Source organism: Archocentrus centrarchus, unplaced genomic scaffold (assembly GCF_007364275.1).
Source record: "Archocentrus centrarchus isolate MPI-CPG fArcCen1 unplaced genomic scaffold, fArcCen1 scaffold_26_ctg1, whole genome shotgun sequence".
Lineage (NCBI taxonomy): Eukaryota > Metazoa > Chordata > Actinopteri > Cichliformes > Cichlidae > Archocentrus > Archocentrus centrarchus.
In genome coordinates, this window is record NW_022060256.1 from 6,030,346 (window position 1) to 6,047,756 (window position 17,411).

At 40.7% G+C, this 17,411-nt stretch overlaps 1 protein-coding gene across 1 annotated transcript in view; it reads right to left on the reverse strand.

Moving 5' to 3' along the window:
- Positions 1 to 7,030: 7,030 nt before the first annotated feature.
- The window catches only part of ppil2 (peptidylprolyl isomerase (cyclophilin)-like 2), a 32,235-nt gene continuing 21,854 nt past the window's right edge, over positions 7,031 to 17,411 (reverse strand). The window contains 7 exon segments of the mRNA XM_030723526.1: positions 7,031 to 7,086; positions 7,089 to 7,132; positions 8,925 to 9,067; positions 10,133 to 10,195; positions 11,954 to 12,026; positions 16,055 to 16,111; positions 16,521 to 16,638. Coding sequence (XP_030579386.1) covers positions 7,031 to 7,086; positions 7,089 to 7,132; positions 8,925 to 9,067; positions 10,133 to 10,195; positions 11,954 to 12,026; positions 16,055 to 16,111; positions 16,521 to 16,638 — 554 coding nt within the window.

Genomic DNA, 17,411 nt, shown 5'->3' on the forward strand with positions numbered 1-17,411 from the left:
TCAGGCTGGGAAATGTCAGCTGTGCTTTTGCTTTTCAAGTAATTAAAATCAAACTTGTACTTTAGATATTTTAACTAGAATTTCTGCACTTTTACTTACATAAAGAGTCTAAAAACGTGTATCACTAATATTCAATCCAAAATGATGCTGAAATTCTTCTAGCACCCAGAGTTGTGCATGAGCCTGAAAACCATGTCCAGTGTTTTCTGCACCAATTATTTTTTCTGATTATATAATTAGGATTTCTTTGTTGCCACCTCCTCTAAAAGTCCTGGAAAAGCTGCTGCCTGTGAATGAGAGTGATAAGATAGTTTGGCCGGAGGGTTTGTATATGTTTTTAACGCTTTTTAAGACGTTAACAACAGCTTGTTATGACCTTCCTTCCTCCAGCTCTTCTAGGGGACTTTTTAATAAATGTGTTATAAGACACTAATGCTATAAATTCATTTAAACCAGTGCATATATATAGAAGCTTTTCTGACAGTGGGATTTTTTTTAGTGCCTCTTCTTTCTCTGGACTGTGTAACCTCATAAATGTTTTAGATTAAAAAGCTGCAGCTCAGATGTAGCTTAGACAAACCCGTTCCCCTGCTGTGGTGCAGAGAGAATCGGAGTCACAGATCACCTCCCTGTTCTGGGATGGTTGATTGGGTTCCCTGTCTCATAGAGTAACAAGTGATCTCCAGCACTCTGACAGCAGTTTCAGTGAAATTGTTGCAGGAATGACTTGTGAAATGAAAGAAGGCAGACAGCTGATGATTGTAATTTTAAAAAAAGGAAGACAGAAAAAGGCCCAAACGCTGGTGTTGACAGCGGGTCCCTCGAGGCTGGAGAGATTGAAGTTTGGATGTTTGCTGTGGTTCTGGAATCTTTATATTAACCAGGAAATTTTGTTGCCAAATACACAGCTGTTACAAATTATTTTATTTACTGTTTAAGCTACTGTTTAAAGCTGGAGATGCAAGCCAAACACATCTGAATTTTGTGTGTATTGAAAGGCTGTCTGACTTCTAGTCAATACACTGTTTGAAGCCATTTCACATCTGGAAGGCTTCTTCAGTTCCCTTTGAACTTCATGGAACCCAGATGCAAAAACCAGAGAGATTACAAGAGACAGACATGGAACGAAAACCCTCTGAGGTCTAAGTTGTCATAAGTGACAACCCTAACCCTAACCCAGGCAATCCAAATATTTTGGTTTTTAGTAACGCTGTAAGGAAGAGGTTTTTCAGGCCTGAAATGTCTCCAAGAACCTAAAAACAATGTCCAGTTGCCTTCAACTCGTGCACTTAAGACCACCATGACCTGGATGACTCAGAACCTAAAGAGACATATGACCATCACTGAAGTGCTAACGGCAGCAATCCTGGTTAGCAAGCAGCAGCACAGACACACATTCAAAAATCTGAATTTGGGGGGGGGTTGTTGTGATTTGGCACTATATGAGGAAAACTGAACTGAATTGAATCCAGCCTTATGTAGCCACTAGAGGAACTGCAGCTTTTACACTTCCGCCCTGCCTTCATTTCTCCTCTGCAGAGGTTGCTGCATGAGCCAGAAGTAACCAGTCAGTAGGAGCAAAAACCTAATTGGAGACACAAACCTGTGTTTGAGGTGTAACGTCTTCTTACTGATGAAATTATTTTCAAAAGGATTTCAAACAATAAGTGATTTTAGCCATCTATAACGACAGACAACTTCATACCTGAGCCAGGAGGAGGCTGAAGTCTGTTCCTGCAAATGGCATCCCCGCTGCAAGATAAGAGCAACTATTTCTCCGGGATTTTGGCTTGAGCTTTGTACAGTTGAAAGAACTGGTGACACTTCTTTACATGCAGTCTGCGGTCTGGACCAACCAGCTACAGCCCTAAAATGCACTGCATCAGAGCCAGTGTTACATAAGGAAAAAAAATAGACCCGGAATGGGGACATAACCATTCCTAAGATTGAAAAAAACAAGCGATATTCCTGGAAAATCTAAAAATCTGAAAGGGGTTGCTAAACGAGATGAGAAGCTGACTGCTGCATAGCTCTGCACAACATTCAGCCACTTTCTCCCCCTGCAGTATCTCTGCTGATGTCTATTCTCAAAGGTCTACTTCAAAAAGGAGGCCGGGGAATGAAAAGTGAGAATGAGAAAAGAGAGAGATGATGATGATGATGTGCTCAGACACACATTAGAAATTTATTCACGACCCCAAAGAGATCTCTGGTCAGTTTTTATTACAGTACTGAGAAGGTAGGCCGATGACTTTATAAAAACTATGTCCTCTGCTTGGCCTTTGAAGGGAATAAAACTGGATCTAAACAGGACTAAAGACCACATGTACACTATATTGGCCAAAAGTATCCACTCATCTGCCTTCACATGCTCATGAACGTGAGTAACATCCCGTTCTTATATGAAGTCGGCAGCTGTTACAGCTTCAACTCTTCTGGGAAGTCTTTCCACAGGTTTAGGAGTGTTTATGGGAATTTCTGACCATTCTTCCAGAAGCACCTCTGTGAGGTCAGACACTGATGTTGGAGAGAAGGCCTGGCTCACAGTCTCCGCTCTAATCCATCCCAAAGGTGTTCTATCAGGCTGAGGTCAGGACTCTGTGCAGGCCAGTCAAGTTCTTCCACACCAAACTGGCTCATCCATGTCTTTATGGAGCTGCATGAGCCAGTTCTTTGCCTTTTTGTGGGAGCATCAAATTGTCCCAAATGTCTTGGTATGCTGAAGCATTCAGAGTTCCTTTCACTGGAACTAAGGGGCCGAGCCCAACTCCTGAAAACCCCCCCACACACTATAACCCACCACCACCAAATGTTACACTTGGCACAATGCAGTCAGACAGGTATCGTTCCCCTGGCAACCACCAAACCCAGACTCCTCCATCTGATTGGCAGATGGAGAAGTGTGATTCATCCCTCCAGAGAACACGTCTCCACTGCTCTAGAGTCCAGTGGCGGCGTGCTTTACACCACTGCATCAACACTTTACACCACTGCATCAACACTTTGCATTGAGCTTAGTGATGTAAGGCTTGGATGCAGCTGCCATGGAAACCCATTCATGAAGCTCTCACTGTTCTTGAGCTGATCTGAAGGTCACATGAAGGTTGGAGGTCTGTAGAGATTGACTCTGCAGAAAGTTGGTGACCTCTGTGCACTATGACCCTCAGCATCCTCTGACCCCACTCTGTGATTTTACGTGACCTACCACTTCATGGCTGCGCTGCTGTCGTTCCCAATCGCTTCCACTTTGTTATAATCCCACTAACAGCTGACTGTGGAATATTTAGGAGTGACTGGACTTGTTGCACAGGTAACATCCTATCACCACGCTGGGATTCACTGAGCTCCTGAGAGCGACCCATTCTTTCACTGATGATAGTAGAAGCAGTCTGCATGTTTAGGTGCTGGTTTATACACCTGTGGAAGTGAGTGGAACACCTGAGTGCAATGATCTGGATGGTTGAGTGAATACTTTTGGCAATAAAGTGTCGATTGTTGCTAATAACTTTTTATAATTAACAGCTATGATTTAATTAGATTTTGTTCAAGATTTTAATATCGATGTGATTGGCTCAAGGAGGAACTAAGATAATGCATCACATTATTATACATTAGATTTTTTTGTAAGCAGGCTTTGTACAGCTGTGTTCACTGTCTCTGTGCTTTTTATCTAAATAATTTTAAACTTTAAAGTGCGCTTGTTTGTTTGTTCGAGGGGGGAACAAAATTGACAGTTTAATTATCCAGAAAATTAGATGCTGTTGGAGCCTGTTCTTTGCCTTTTTCCCCAGAATAATTTGGTGGTTAATGTTTCAAAGGACATCCAGTGACAACTTTAGTAATTACTTTGCAAATGTGAAACTGTTCCGCTCATTAAAAAAAAAAAAAAAACGCAAAAAAACAAAATTAGGACAAAGTTTGCTGCCCAGATTTAATTTTTGAACAATTCAAATACTCTGCCACATTTTCACTTGACTCCACATCATCACACAATATAATTTGTTTTCTAACGTCTAGTCATCATTGTAATATCCAAGATGTGAAATAAATGTAATCAGATTTTAATCTATTTGAAACTTTTATAAAGGTGTGCATAAAAGTTGAAGCATGTACTGTAACCCAGTATATGATCAGCCTTCTCCTGGCTTTAACACTTGAGTCCGTTATGTAAACTGCATACAGTTTAATGTTACTGCTTACTTGTGACTCCTCGGTTTCAAATCGCCCACCCGGTGCTTTCAAGCAGCACAGACCTTAATTATTCATTCAGGTAGTGACATCAGCATCTCTCAGCCTGCAGGAATTCATGTTATGCTGCTCTGCTGACAGGACAGTTGTGAGAATGAATGACTTTAGCCCTCCATGTGTGAAAAGGATAACGGTGTAGGTCAAGAAGTTCCGTTTTGGAGGGCACCAGCTTCATTTTCCACTCCCGTGTGTTTATGTGACTTATCTCACTCAGACAAGGGAGAAACTGAGGACACTCAAGGGTGTATTCATTCAGGTAAAAGCCCAAAGCTTAGCAACTCGCCACACCACTGCTAAATGATGAGACTGGAGTGGGACAGCATTAGGCCGATAACCAAGCATCCAATAAATTGTGTTAATGCGACACAAGGGGGCCAAGCGACAATAACCACTGCTGAACAGCAGCACCACTAGGATGCTTAAAAAGGCCAACCCACGCAGCTCCATGGAATTACATGCCTGTTTTCAGCCTTCAGATACAGATGTAACATTCACACAATAAAAGCTTTCAACTTTTACTGTTCGGAAACACCTGATTTTTGGTAATTGTGGGAAATCTTTCTAGTGTATAGGAAGTAAGGAATGAGTTTCCAGGAACAATGACTATTTGGAAAACTTACATAATATCCACGGTTGGTCATTACAGACTTTTGTGTTTGGAGAAATTACACGACCAAGGAGCGATCAGCAAAGGCGGTCTTTTCCTGCGTTACCACACTCCGCAAGCGGAAAAATTGAAAAGCCCCGTGTCACTTAAACGATTACAACCGACCGAAGAACAGTCCAATAAGGTGTGGGAGTCCCTGCTGAGACTCATGAAGATTTTTTTTTTGACCTCTTCACAGAGCACGTGTGAGGAGTTGTATTAGAAGTCTAAATTAAAATAAAATGAACTGTAAATAAATGTGGTGTACATGCGCAGAGACGCCTTCTGTCAGGCTTTTGCACCATTCTCGTTCCTTCATTGCCTCAGGGTGACTTAACAAATGTGCCTGGATGTTATCCCATATCATCACATCAGGCTTCACAATAAAGTCTGTTTATTTTTTTTTTTTTTTTGTATTTTACTGCTTTGAACACATTTTGACAGGAAAAAAAAAAAATGAACCCAAGATTGATTTATGGAAGAAAAAAACAAAACAAAAACAGGAAACACAATGTTGCTCGTAAAACCAAGAACAAAATATTTCAGGTGTTGCCCAAAAAATCAATGAAAGGGCCCAAAATGAAACATAAATGATTCAGAGTTATTTTTAATCAGGTACCATTAGAACGTGTGCAGTAGAGGTTAAAGGAAGGACTCTTCACACGTTCCTCTCAGGTTGAAACATCCCAAGGAACTCAAAGCTTCAGTTTTGCAGGCAGTAAATTCATATTTTCCTTCGGTTTATTCTAAACATTTTCTGAAGTGGATTGTGTAATCTCCAGGTTTTTCTTTAAGAGTGGCTACACAACTTTCTATTTAATTCTCAAATTACATTCTCGTAAAAATGGGATGACGGGGAAACAACAGGCAGAATTCGCAGCTCTGACTGGGTGCCGCTGTCAGCCACTATAGTCGGATTCCTTTCATGTTGAGAACTGAAAGCATTTTTCTTGGTGTGCGAAGGAGTTTACTGAAGAGAGCCTTTTGTGCAGGTTTAAAAGAAAGATTCAAACCCTGAAGTTCTGTTGAAAAAAGAATTTTTAGCCATTAAAGAAATCATCAAACTGCTAAGTTTGTTAGGTCACAGCCCTGCGCTCTAAAATACCAGACTATGCATTTTTTAGAACTCTGTCCGCTCGTGCCAACTGATTATGGAAAAATGACAAACATCCACTGCAAACTTCAAGATTTTCTTGTTTTTCTAATTAGGGTAAAGTGAGCTTTTGGCCTTTTTCTCCATCATCAACATTGTGACCATTTCCTCAGTAGGTCAGCCCCTCACCTCACCTCCCCCCATCACCGAGTTGCTCATAGATTGTCTGATTGTGGATTTTCTCTTGAATATTGCAGGGGCTGTACCTGCAATATAAGGAATGGGAATCTGAGCTATATAAATACACTTCGGTTTATCAATCGGTCCTACGCAGGTGCCTCAGCAGCCGACTGGGTGACCTGTTGTGGATGATTCTCAGCTGAGTCATATTTGATTCACTGTGGGTTTTAGACTGAATTCTTGTACTGCTTTTAACACCAGTTTTATTTATTTTACAGCTTTAATTCCAGTACTGTATGATGTATACACAGACTGTACATAAAAGATGGCTGGAGCCACTGTGCAGTCACTCGTTGTTTAATGAGAAATGAGGGACCACACATGATGACCTCACAGTAAAGTTTTAGTCTCCTTTTTGACTAATGGGGTACGTGCAGCTCTTGCATAAAGTCGTGGCTGAGTATTGGCTTTTCTTTAAGTGCTTTGTGGCTCTTGAATCACTGTATACTATACATTTATTTTGCTAGTGCTGCTAGAGAGAGCTAGCTGCAGGTCTTCACATGAACACTGATTGTTTTAAATCCAAATGCTGATAAAATTCTCTGATAATGAAGAAAACTTGAATTAGTGAGTTACTGAGTTATTGGTTGGTTTTTCTCTTGGTCAGTCTGGCATATTTATAACAAAATGAGATTATAACACTCTTTTGAAGAAAAAAAAAGCTTTAATTGGTAGTTTTCAAAGAGCAGACATTACTGAGAGAACATTACCAAAAAACAAACAGAAGCATCAATAAAAGTATTTTGCTGGTGCTGAGTCTGACCACTAAAGATACAAACGGGTAACTGCTGAACGTGTCGGTGCTACCAGGAGCTGAAGTCGCTGAAGCCGGTTTTGCCTTTGGACTTCTTGCTGCGGTGCCGCTGGTGGACGGGCCGCTTTCATCCTCAGCAGCTGAACGTTTTCTGAGAGGAAAAGAAGCAGAATAAACACATGAAGACCTCCAATCCTGCTTCTTGGAGGTCATTCTTTGAGCTTTCTTAACTTTAATTTTTTTGTAAACTCATGCATGCCCTTGGATGCATACTGTGCTCATCTTTCAGGCATTTTATCTTGGTGAAAATAAAAGTCAACCAAAAAAAAAAAAAGTCAAATACTTCTACTATAGAGACTAGACCCTCCATCACAAAGTGACTGGCTAACGGTATAAACCTGAGGCTACAGCCCCACACGCTGACTCAAATCTCAAATAATGTTGGGCGATCTGCTCCAGAGTCCATTATCATCGAATCGTTCTTCTGCGGGACCGCCGATGACCAATACCATCGTGGTAGGACTGAGGCAGCAGAGGAGGCTAAAATGCACACACTGGGGGTAGCGCTAAGTGTGCGACCCAGACAGACACACTGGGAGTTTCTCACTCTAGCAAGAGGAGACGTTTACACGTTGACATGAATGATCTGGTCGACTGTAATTAGTGCACTGACCAAACAGCTGAAACAGTAATAGGTCATATTTGTTGTCTCTTACTTTTTTTTGCCTTTGAACTCGACTTCCAGTCTGACTCTCCTCCACGCAGCTCACCAAAACACCCGGTGGAAACAAAGGAGAAAAACAAGCATCTCTCCAAATGCAGTCACATTATGTTCTAATTCAAAAGCAAACCAGCAGTCGGGAATATCCTCCTGCATTTGTGTGCAGAATTATTATGCAACTTGTTTATTTTCAACTGTTAAAGTGAGAATAATACCTTTAATTTACAAATAAACATTTCAAGATACTGAAAAATATCAATACCAGTAACCAATAGAGCCACCCCTCTTTCCAATAAACAGACAAAAGCCGTCCATTCATGGAGTCTGTCAGCTTCCTGATCTGTTTGATCACCTTTTTGTGCAGCAGTCCCTCCCAGACACTGTTCAGAGAGGTGCACTGTTTTCCTTCACTGGAAATCTCTCATTTAAGGAGGACACAGGTGAGGAAGGGGGCCGTGTCATTCCTTCTTCTTCAACACTAATCACAACATCTCTATCCTAACGAGGACCCGCAGGATCTTTCTGTTAGTGCTTAAACACAACACAAAGGCCAAAGAGCATTTCTGTGGTTCTGCTGCAGAAAACAGGTGCAGCTCCGGCTTCACTAATCACTGCTTCAACTCTTAACTAATCACATTAGAAGTTAACACAGTTAAAAGGCCGACACAACAGATGAGAAAAAAAAATGAATGAATTATGAATTATTCTATAAACCACCATGAAAAAGCCCTTTATGGGCAAATAAAATAGTGCCAGAGGACAAAACTGTATTGTTTGGATCCATTTGTACTATAACTCAGTGAGAGAGCAGTTTGAACAGTAAACTTCAGCCATAAAAAGTGAAAGTTATTCTAAATATTATGCCCAAACATCTGAAAATAAAATGAATATCAGAAATACGTTCTGGATAATAACCCTGAATTATCCTGTGGGGAAAATTGGCAATCTCCTCTATAACCAGCAATTTTGCACAATATGCCTCTTCCCATTCTATCTTGCTATGTTGCTATATAATCATGCTTTATCATCCATTCATTGCTTTCCAGCTTCTCTCTTAGATCAGACGGTGAGAAAACGCTGCAACTTCTGCCGACGAAGTGGAAATATTCTTTAACTTGTGTTTGTGTATTTGCAGCTTCCATACAAGTCTCAGCGGTGCATATGAATGAGTCATAAAAGCACAGGGGAGAGTGTAGTAATCTGTATGCCTGTGTGTCCTTACACTGTGGCAGGGTTGATGTATTTTCCAACACCTGCTTTGAAGGTTTTTGGCGCCTGCTCCTCCTTGGCTTTCTTCAGGGCAACGCTGGCCTGCTGCTTCTCCTCCTCCTGTTTCTGCACCTCCTTCTCTCGTTCTGCTGCAATCTGAGACGCACAAATGATGTAAATACCCACAAGTGCACAGCAAATCAGAGACAGACGGGTTTGCTTAATAATGCTGACTCCTTTATAAGATTCAGGACCAAAGACCCTTCACACAGACTGTACACCACCATCAGATATGTCAGGTTTGTAAACATGATTTTAACATGATATACAAGAGCTGTGACCAAAGGTTCTGCGAGCAGGCCAATAAAAATCTAAAACCTTATCTGATTTACATTTTTCCAATCCCCTGTTCAAGGTCAACGTCTCAGACATGTCCAAACAGCTGCTATTTTTAGACTGCTGACTAGCAATCCCACGCTGACCACTTGCACCGTACTGGAGTTTAAACACAATGCACAGTTTGAAAACTTTAACTTCTTTTTCAAACTGATTCGACTTTCGAGTTGGAGGATCATCACTGGTGAGGAGCGCTGGGTCTCCGGCCAGTTTCCAAGCCTGAAGGTACCCTGCTGAGAACAGGAGCATGCTCCTCATCAGTTTTTCAACATTTACCGGGCTCTGCACCACAAGGAGTTCTACTGCAAGATCCTGAGGTGTCTGAGGGAGAACATTCAGAGGAAATGATCTGAACAGTGGCGCTGGTCAGCATCCCACCATGTGTGTGAGACCCCTCGAGCAAGCACTCTTGGAGGTGGGAAATATTTTCAGACTTTTGAATAAAAAAAACCCCAAAAAATAAAAACATATAAAACTGTTCAGAAGAAGATAAATAAGTTTACCAACCAACCAAAACCAAACCTGAGGCTAGACCCATGGCTTCCACTCAGTTAGTACCCTCTGAAACCCCCCTGACTATAAAAGGTATCTGGAAGGTGTCTCTAGCTGTTTGACAGCCAGGATCGTAAACATGGTGCTGACACAGGCGGGAGCACAGTCAACAAACACTTTGGAAACACCGATGCCTCAACTTCATTTGGAGTAATAAATGATTTTCAGTGTTTGGGCCCAGTGTGTGTGTGTGTAGTTTGTTTTCACCGAATGAAAATGACGACAATATGGATGCACTTAAAAAAAAAAGTATGAATTGAGAAAAATTCAAACCTGGGCATCGGCCTCTTCATACGGGTCCACGAACACTGTCGTACTTATGATCTTGATCTCCGACTGTGAAACAGAGCATTAAATGATAAAGCATGTGAGTTAAAACAGGTTCCACCAAGTCAAAGCAAACAAGAATGGTAAATGGTAAATGGACTAGCTCTTATATAGCGCTTTTCTACTCAGTCAGAGCACTCAAAGCGCTTACACAACATGTTTACATTTACCCATGCACTCACATTCATACAAACACTTCCATGTTTATGCTTTTTTAATTAACTAGCATTCACACACATTCATACTCCGACAGGACGGTCGGAGAGCAACTTGGGGTTAAGTATTTTGCCAAGGATACATTGGCATGTAGCCTGGAGTAGCCAGGAATCGAACCGCTGACCTTCCGATCAGTAGGTGACCTGCTCTACCTACTGAGCTACAGCCACCCCAAACCATCACTGATTTGGGGGGGGTATCCTCCCACGATTAATGAAAATATATAATAAATGTAGAAGTCAGGATAACATTACAGCTCCAAAACTATTTTGCCCTAATCTGGAGGCCTTGCCCTAAACTTTTTTCTCCCCTGAGTTAGTAAAGATGCAATACACATTCCAGCAAAAGTATGTTTTCAATATTATCAATACTCATTAAATCAAAACTATTTTAAGAGACTGATATTCTGAGAGCATCTTTAACATTTCTACAAATACTTTTTGGTAACCAAATCCTAGACCAGAGACACAAAAACATTTTCCATGGTAAACAAAACAGAGAAAGTACATACAGCACTCTTGTACCAGAGTGTATACTACATAATGCTGTATACTCAAGTGTATCATTACTAGATAATGCACCATACTCCATAATCTGCTGATTTCAATGCATTATCACCATATTAACATGTACACATAACATGTATAGCATCACTATAATCATAAGGCAACCATGTTGTTTACATTTGAGTAATATTGCTGAGCAGTAGATATGGCTTTAATATTGCTGCACCATTTATGGCCGCGAGTCATCCCTGACTAACATGATAGACAATGCTCAGCCAATCAGAAGTTGGCATCACAGGCTAATCAATAAGGCTGCAGCCTAGAACTGATGTTACTCTAAACAGAAATTTGGGATTCCCCAGTTTCTCACTATCAGCTCCTGCCAGCTGTTCAGTGACCTGGTCAGTTGCTAGATATGGGAAATCCCCACTTTCTCCATTTCAGTCAATAATGGCCAAGTAAGTATAGCCAATCACACAGCACAATATGATCACATGATTAGGCTAAGCTAATCAGGTATGAGAAAGAGGCTGCATATCATTAGCATATATTATCATAGCATTAGCAGCCTGTAATCCTTCACATAAACACAGCCAAAATGTACAAAGGGGGCTAAACATCAAGGAATGTGAATAGTGTGTTGCCCATCTTTGAAGAGTTAAGAGCACATATGCTAAATTTCATGACTTGTGGTTTTGGAATCTATAGACTGGAAAGGTAAAATCTCACAGACACCCAGATGGACGGATGGAAGGTATGACGACAACATCCTCCCACTTTATTTTGCACGAGAGGTTAAAAACACTGTTTGAAGCTGATCCATGTAAGAGTCAAAACACTGTTGTGTCACAGTGGTGGAGTCTCTCACTCCTCGGCTGCTTTTAATGTTACTGATCCAGAAACTTAAACTCATTTTAAAACTGCACTTTGTGGCATCCTGTGGATGGGGGCATTAGCTACAGTTTTTGTTTTTTAATTCCAGTGAGTCCACTCACACATTTCTAAGAACAAGCCAATGTAGGCCTTAAATCTCACTGCTTCATACCTTTGGTTTGTCTGTTTTGGGATCGCTCTCGACGTTCTCCATGGCTGTGAGAGTCTCAAATCCACCAACAACCCTGCATTAGAGAAAAACCACAAAACATCCTTCATTTTTACACTCCTGGGCTCCCGACACAGGTCCCATCACAATGACCTTTGACGGGGAAAAGGATCATACAGGCCGTAAAACATGACAAGACTGCTGAATAATTCATTCCCAGTTTCACCATTTAAAATGATACATCTATGTTAAGAATGATGTGATGAGAGAGAGAGTGCAGTACGATGATTTGAGGAGCAGGGATGAAGTGGAGCTTAAATCCCGGTGAGGTAATCCATCTACATTTAGAGACCTGAACTTTGATTGCCCTGCGCTCACCTTCCACTGAAAGAGGGTGCTGGAATTTAACTTTTACCTTCTGTTCAGACTGATAACGGTACTGTGTCGACTGCTATAGCATGTGTAGATACAGTATAGAGCCATATATGCCAGATCTTAAACCTGCATTCTTTTTAATGGCCAAAAAGGGCAATATCTGCAGCTGAAAAAGACTGATTATATAGAAGTCTATGGGAGAACAGCCTCAGCCCTGACCTCTGTAAACACCTTATGGGGTCAGTCACTCACTGACTGACAAGAAGGGTCTTCACAGACCAACGGGCAGCATCACAATGGCTATGTAATTTATTTTATGGACGCTCACACCAAATGTAAAGTAAAGTTTGAGCACGGCCCAATCACTGTGCAAAGAGGCAAACTGATGTAGGGATGCACAACCTGAAATTTGGAGATAACCCAGAATTTTCCCATACACAGACTAACAGACCAAGAGATTAAGTGTAGACTCAGTTTGTTAAATCTGCTTTCACAAACAGGACCCCAAAGGGGGTGTGTGTACTCCTGCTCACGTCACATATCATGTGACTCCTGTTCTGCACAAAATTATCGCTCTGAACACCGCCAGCTCACAACAAGCAGTCGCCTTAAAGTGCTTTACATTGTAAGGTAAAGACACAATAAAACCCAACAGCGGGGCGCCCGAGTGGCTCAGTGGTGGAGCAGGCGACCGCGGGCGGCGCAGGTTTGAGTCCCGGCCTGTTGCAGATTTGCCCGCGTGTCTACCCCTGCACCCCCCCCCCCCCCCCCCCCCATTTCCTGTCTATCTCCACTTGATAGAAAAGCCGCTGTCATCAAAAAAAAGAAAAAAAAAAGAAAGAAAACCTTAGAATGAAAACGTCCCCCTATGAGCAACACTTAGTGACAGTGGGAAGGAAAAACTCCTTTTTAACAGGAAGAAACATTTAAACAGGACAAAAGACACACTGTGGAAGAGAAACAAAGCACACACATAAGTTTTAGTCATGTACAGTAATGCACACATATTCCTACATCAGATAATCTATACAGCACTTAAAACATGCTGTGAGTGATGTGACGAATATATTACACTGAAAGCTACTGTAAAACATTTAATGCTTAAGATGCTAACAGTATTAACCAAACCCGTGTTCAGCTGTTTTTGCTTTCATATACAAGAGTATCATTTACCAGCTGAGCAACTTATGCAGATCTCATTATACTCCTCAGTCAACAGTGAGCACGACTTTCAGTTAAAAGCAAATATTTAGTCTTTTTTTTTATCAGCACAGAGGCTTTACAGTTTAAACACTGCATAGAAAACAACCACTGAAGATCTAGTGCATGTCAAACGCTGAGGGCCAGGAGGCGATCTGTTAATGACTCCCCTGGTACACAGCAATTTAAGAAGATGCTCTCACTTCACTCTTTAAACTGCAAACTTGTTCTCCAGCTCTCCAGCTGCTCCTGCGACCCCCCCATTATACACACTGACACACAAACCACACATGCATGCTAGCAGGGTGCATCTCAGACCACATGTGCTCTGCTTTCACATGTCCACATGAACCGAGGAGCACCACCACCTGATGACTCACCGACTTGCTGTATCACATCAAACTATTACGTTTTCAACTTTTCTCACCCAGCACATTTTTTTGTCTCCTTCTCGAGCATCTTCGTCACATTCACTTAAAGATCTAAATGGCCTAATAAGTCTAATAAAGAATTTTCTTTCATTGCAAACTTAGTAAGAACAAAAAAGCAGCAACGCTCCCACATTCCCAACTATCTGCACATCAGGCGTCTGCACCGTGAACGAAAACCCTCCATAAAGGTATAAAGAGTCAGTGATACATAATCAACTTTCAGGAAAATCATTTGCAAGATAAAATAAAGAGGTGTGCCTGTTTGGGCTAATCCAGTGAATCATCACAATAAATACATAAAAAGCACTCACTCATTGTTTTTACAGGATTACAACAACAACAAAAAAGCTTCATTGATTATTTGACCGAATAGAAACAAATCTCAAATTATTCTGATAACATTCAATGTTCAGTTTCTTTCATATGTTTTCTTGCTTTTCTTTGTTATTTATACTCAAATATCTCTGAAGTCAGGATTCACGTGCAATAATTAACTGAGAAAATGATCAACAACAACAACTAATGTTCTTGTAGCTCTACGAACTCATGTCCAAATAAAATGAGCTGTGTTAGAGTATACAGTATACTGCATAGTATAAAGCGTCTATGGCAAAAACATCAATATCTTCCCATGGTAATCCTCATATCACTCACAACTACCACACCAAGAATAAAACAGTTTGTCTCCAAAACTCATTAGCCCAGTCAAATAAATAATGCATACAAAAATATATCATGAGGATGGCATGCACTTAAAGCAAGTCATGCAGAAAAATGACAGGAATCAAGTTCTGAACCCAGAAAAGCTTCCAGCTCCAGATGGACCTGATACTGTTTTTGCCTGTTCATAAAGTTTGGGGGGTTTTTTGTAGCCTAAGGTTTAAGTGTTGGCAATATATTTAAGTCCAACCAGGGACTTTAGTTGCATATCAACCCCCAACCTTACTTCTTACAGTCTTCTAATAAAGAAATAAAAACTAATAAAAAGAATTTTAACGAAAGCAAACACAAAAAATAACAATGCTAACAAAGGAAAGTGAAACTGTGTGAAGAAAAAAGGTAAATATTTCCTGGTGTCAGCTCCACAAATGAGATGATTAACTGCCCGTCTCCATTTTATTTCTCATTGGTCAAAGAAGGTAAGACAATTGAAATGTCCCCCTTTTATTAAATGAATGAATGAATGAATTAATTAATGAAGGGAGGGAGGGAGATTATACCATGGAAAGATCACCTGTCCATCACAGGGCTAAATATTTAATCACTTACTAAAACAAAATAATAGACCAAGAATCTGCCTTAAAGCAACAGCAGCAGCTTTGCTGTAGACACTGAGGATGTAGTGGCACACAATACTATTAATAGCGGCACTATGTATGCATCACATGAAGGCTGTTTGATGAGTTAATGTGTGATAAGTGTTTCCTCATCAATTAAAACTAAAACATCGTGTTCAGTACTTGAATAATAAAAAATATTCTTGATCTTTGGTCCTGCAAAAACAGAAGCTTATAGAGTAAAATTATGTGTTTCACACTAATGAGCACAAACAGTGTCCTCTGTAAAGCAGTTCTTATAGATCTGCTTTTTTAGGTCCCATTAAATGTGCAAAGACTCCAGTTTAGAAGGTATAAAAAGCTGCATGTAAGGTTAAAACAGAAGCTTTTATAGTGTGTTGACCATCTAAAGAATCAGTCTGTTAAAAGCAGTCTGAATATTTTTAGACAACAGCAAAGGCTTTCTGCAAAAGACAACCATTTGCTCAGCAGGGAGAGAGAAAGCCATCAGTTTAGGTTCAGCATCTACTAAATTTTTCACTGCTTTTGGCCAGAAGTCAGGCTAGAAGTCACAGTTCTGTTTTGCAATGTCTGGAGATCCAAAGGAGCCACGTTTATGAAAGAATAATATGAGAGGTGAGAAAGAGAGACGGAGAGAGAGGACTGAGCAGAAAAGGGAAGAGGAAGGATGTGCAGCAAAATGTCTGTCAGAATTGTCACCTTTCAAAGCACCTGCATCAGCTGCTAAATAATGAACACAAAGACAGTACGCACATAACATGATGCACTTTAAAACTAGAAAGAAAAACAGAAAGATTTACCTTCCAAAGACCGAGTGCTTCCTGTCGAGATAGGTGCAAGATCTGAATGTGATGAAGCTGGGAGGGAAAAACAAAAGAAAATTACTCGAGTTTAGTAAGTGTCTACAACAGGCTACAATCTACTTATAAATAGATGAGTTAAAAAATTATCATTTGTTCCTGCTAACATCTCAGATTATTTTTGAGAAAAGCTGAAGAGAGGAGGTTTAAAAGACACCAAAAAACTGTACAGTATTAGCTAAATGATCAGAAACAGCTCTTTTTATATTTATACTTTTCTTTTGTTGACAAAATTTGGCCCAGTTGGCTTTGATAAATTGGAAAAAAAAAAAAAAAGACAAATCTTTAACACTAAATGGCAAAAAAGTAAAAAAAAACACTCAGCAGAGACACACAAAACAAAACAAAATTCCCTGCTGACCGACTTTCAAGCTCTGAGCAACTGTTTAGGAAAAACATTTCTTACAACTGAGATTTGTTGGTGTTTGGACCAGAGTTTGCCATGCTGAGAATCCCCCGGCCGGTATGAGATAGGTTAGGACGAAACTCATCCTTGAAGGGTTTTCCCCAGAAGGATTCACCTCCTGGGAATGGAGAAAGTGTGTGAGGGAGGAAAGAAGGAAAGGACGAGACAGACGAAACAACAGAAAACATCAGATCACTCTCACAAAAAAAAAAAAAAACATCTGGAAAAACAGAAATAACCAAGTCTTTAATGACACATTTGCTTCAAAGTGCTAACTGCTGTGTCGTTTTAACACTTACTTACACTCAACCACCACCCCTCCCCCAGCTGTTTATCTCATATCCATCCACTCATTATTAATTATAGAAAGCTAAATTATAACCAGCATTCTCTTCTGATGTCTGTCTGGGTGCACGCTGACCTCCACCCTGCCAGGCCAAAGCTGGTTTTGGTTATAACACGACTGGTATATGAAACACTTCCCAACCCGCAGATGAAACCACCAAATCCTGCAGAATGCAGAGACTTTGTAATAAATTGTAGAGCTTGGTACAAAGAGGATTAAGTGTGGTTATATACTGAGTATGTACTCCCTTTCCAATTGACTCAGAGAGAAAAGTCAGTTTTTCTCAGTATAGAAAGTAAATCAAAATGTATCCGTCCATTTTCTGACACTCATCTGGGTCCAGTTTGGGGGTGCAGCAGTCTGTGCAGAGACTTTATCTCTCCAGTATGTACTTATTCTGAGTCTCCTACCACTTGGACATCCCTCTCCTAGGAGGCGTCCAGGAGGCCTAAACAGATTCCTAAACCACCTCAACTGGTTCCTTCTGATGTGGAGAACAAGTGGCTCTTCTTCCCGAAAATGACCAAGCTCCTCCTCGTCCCTAA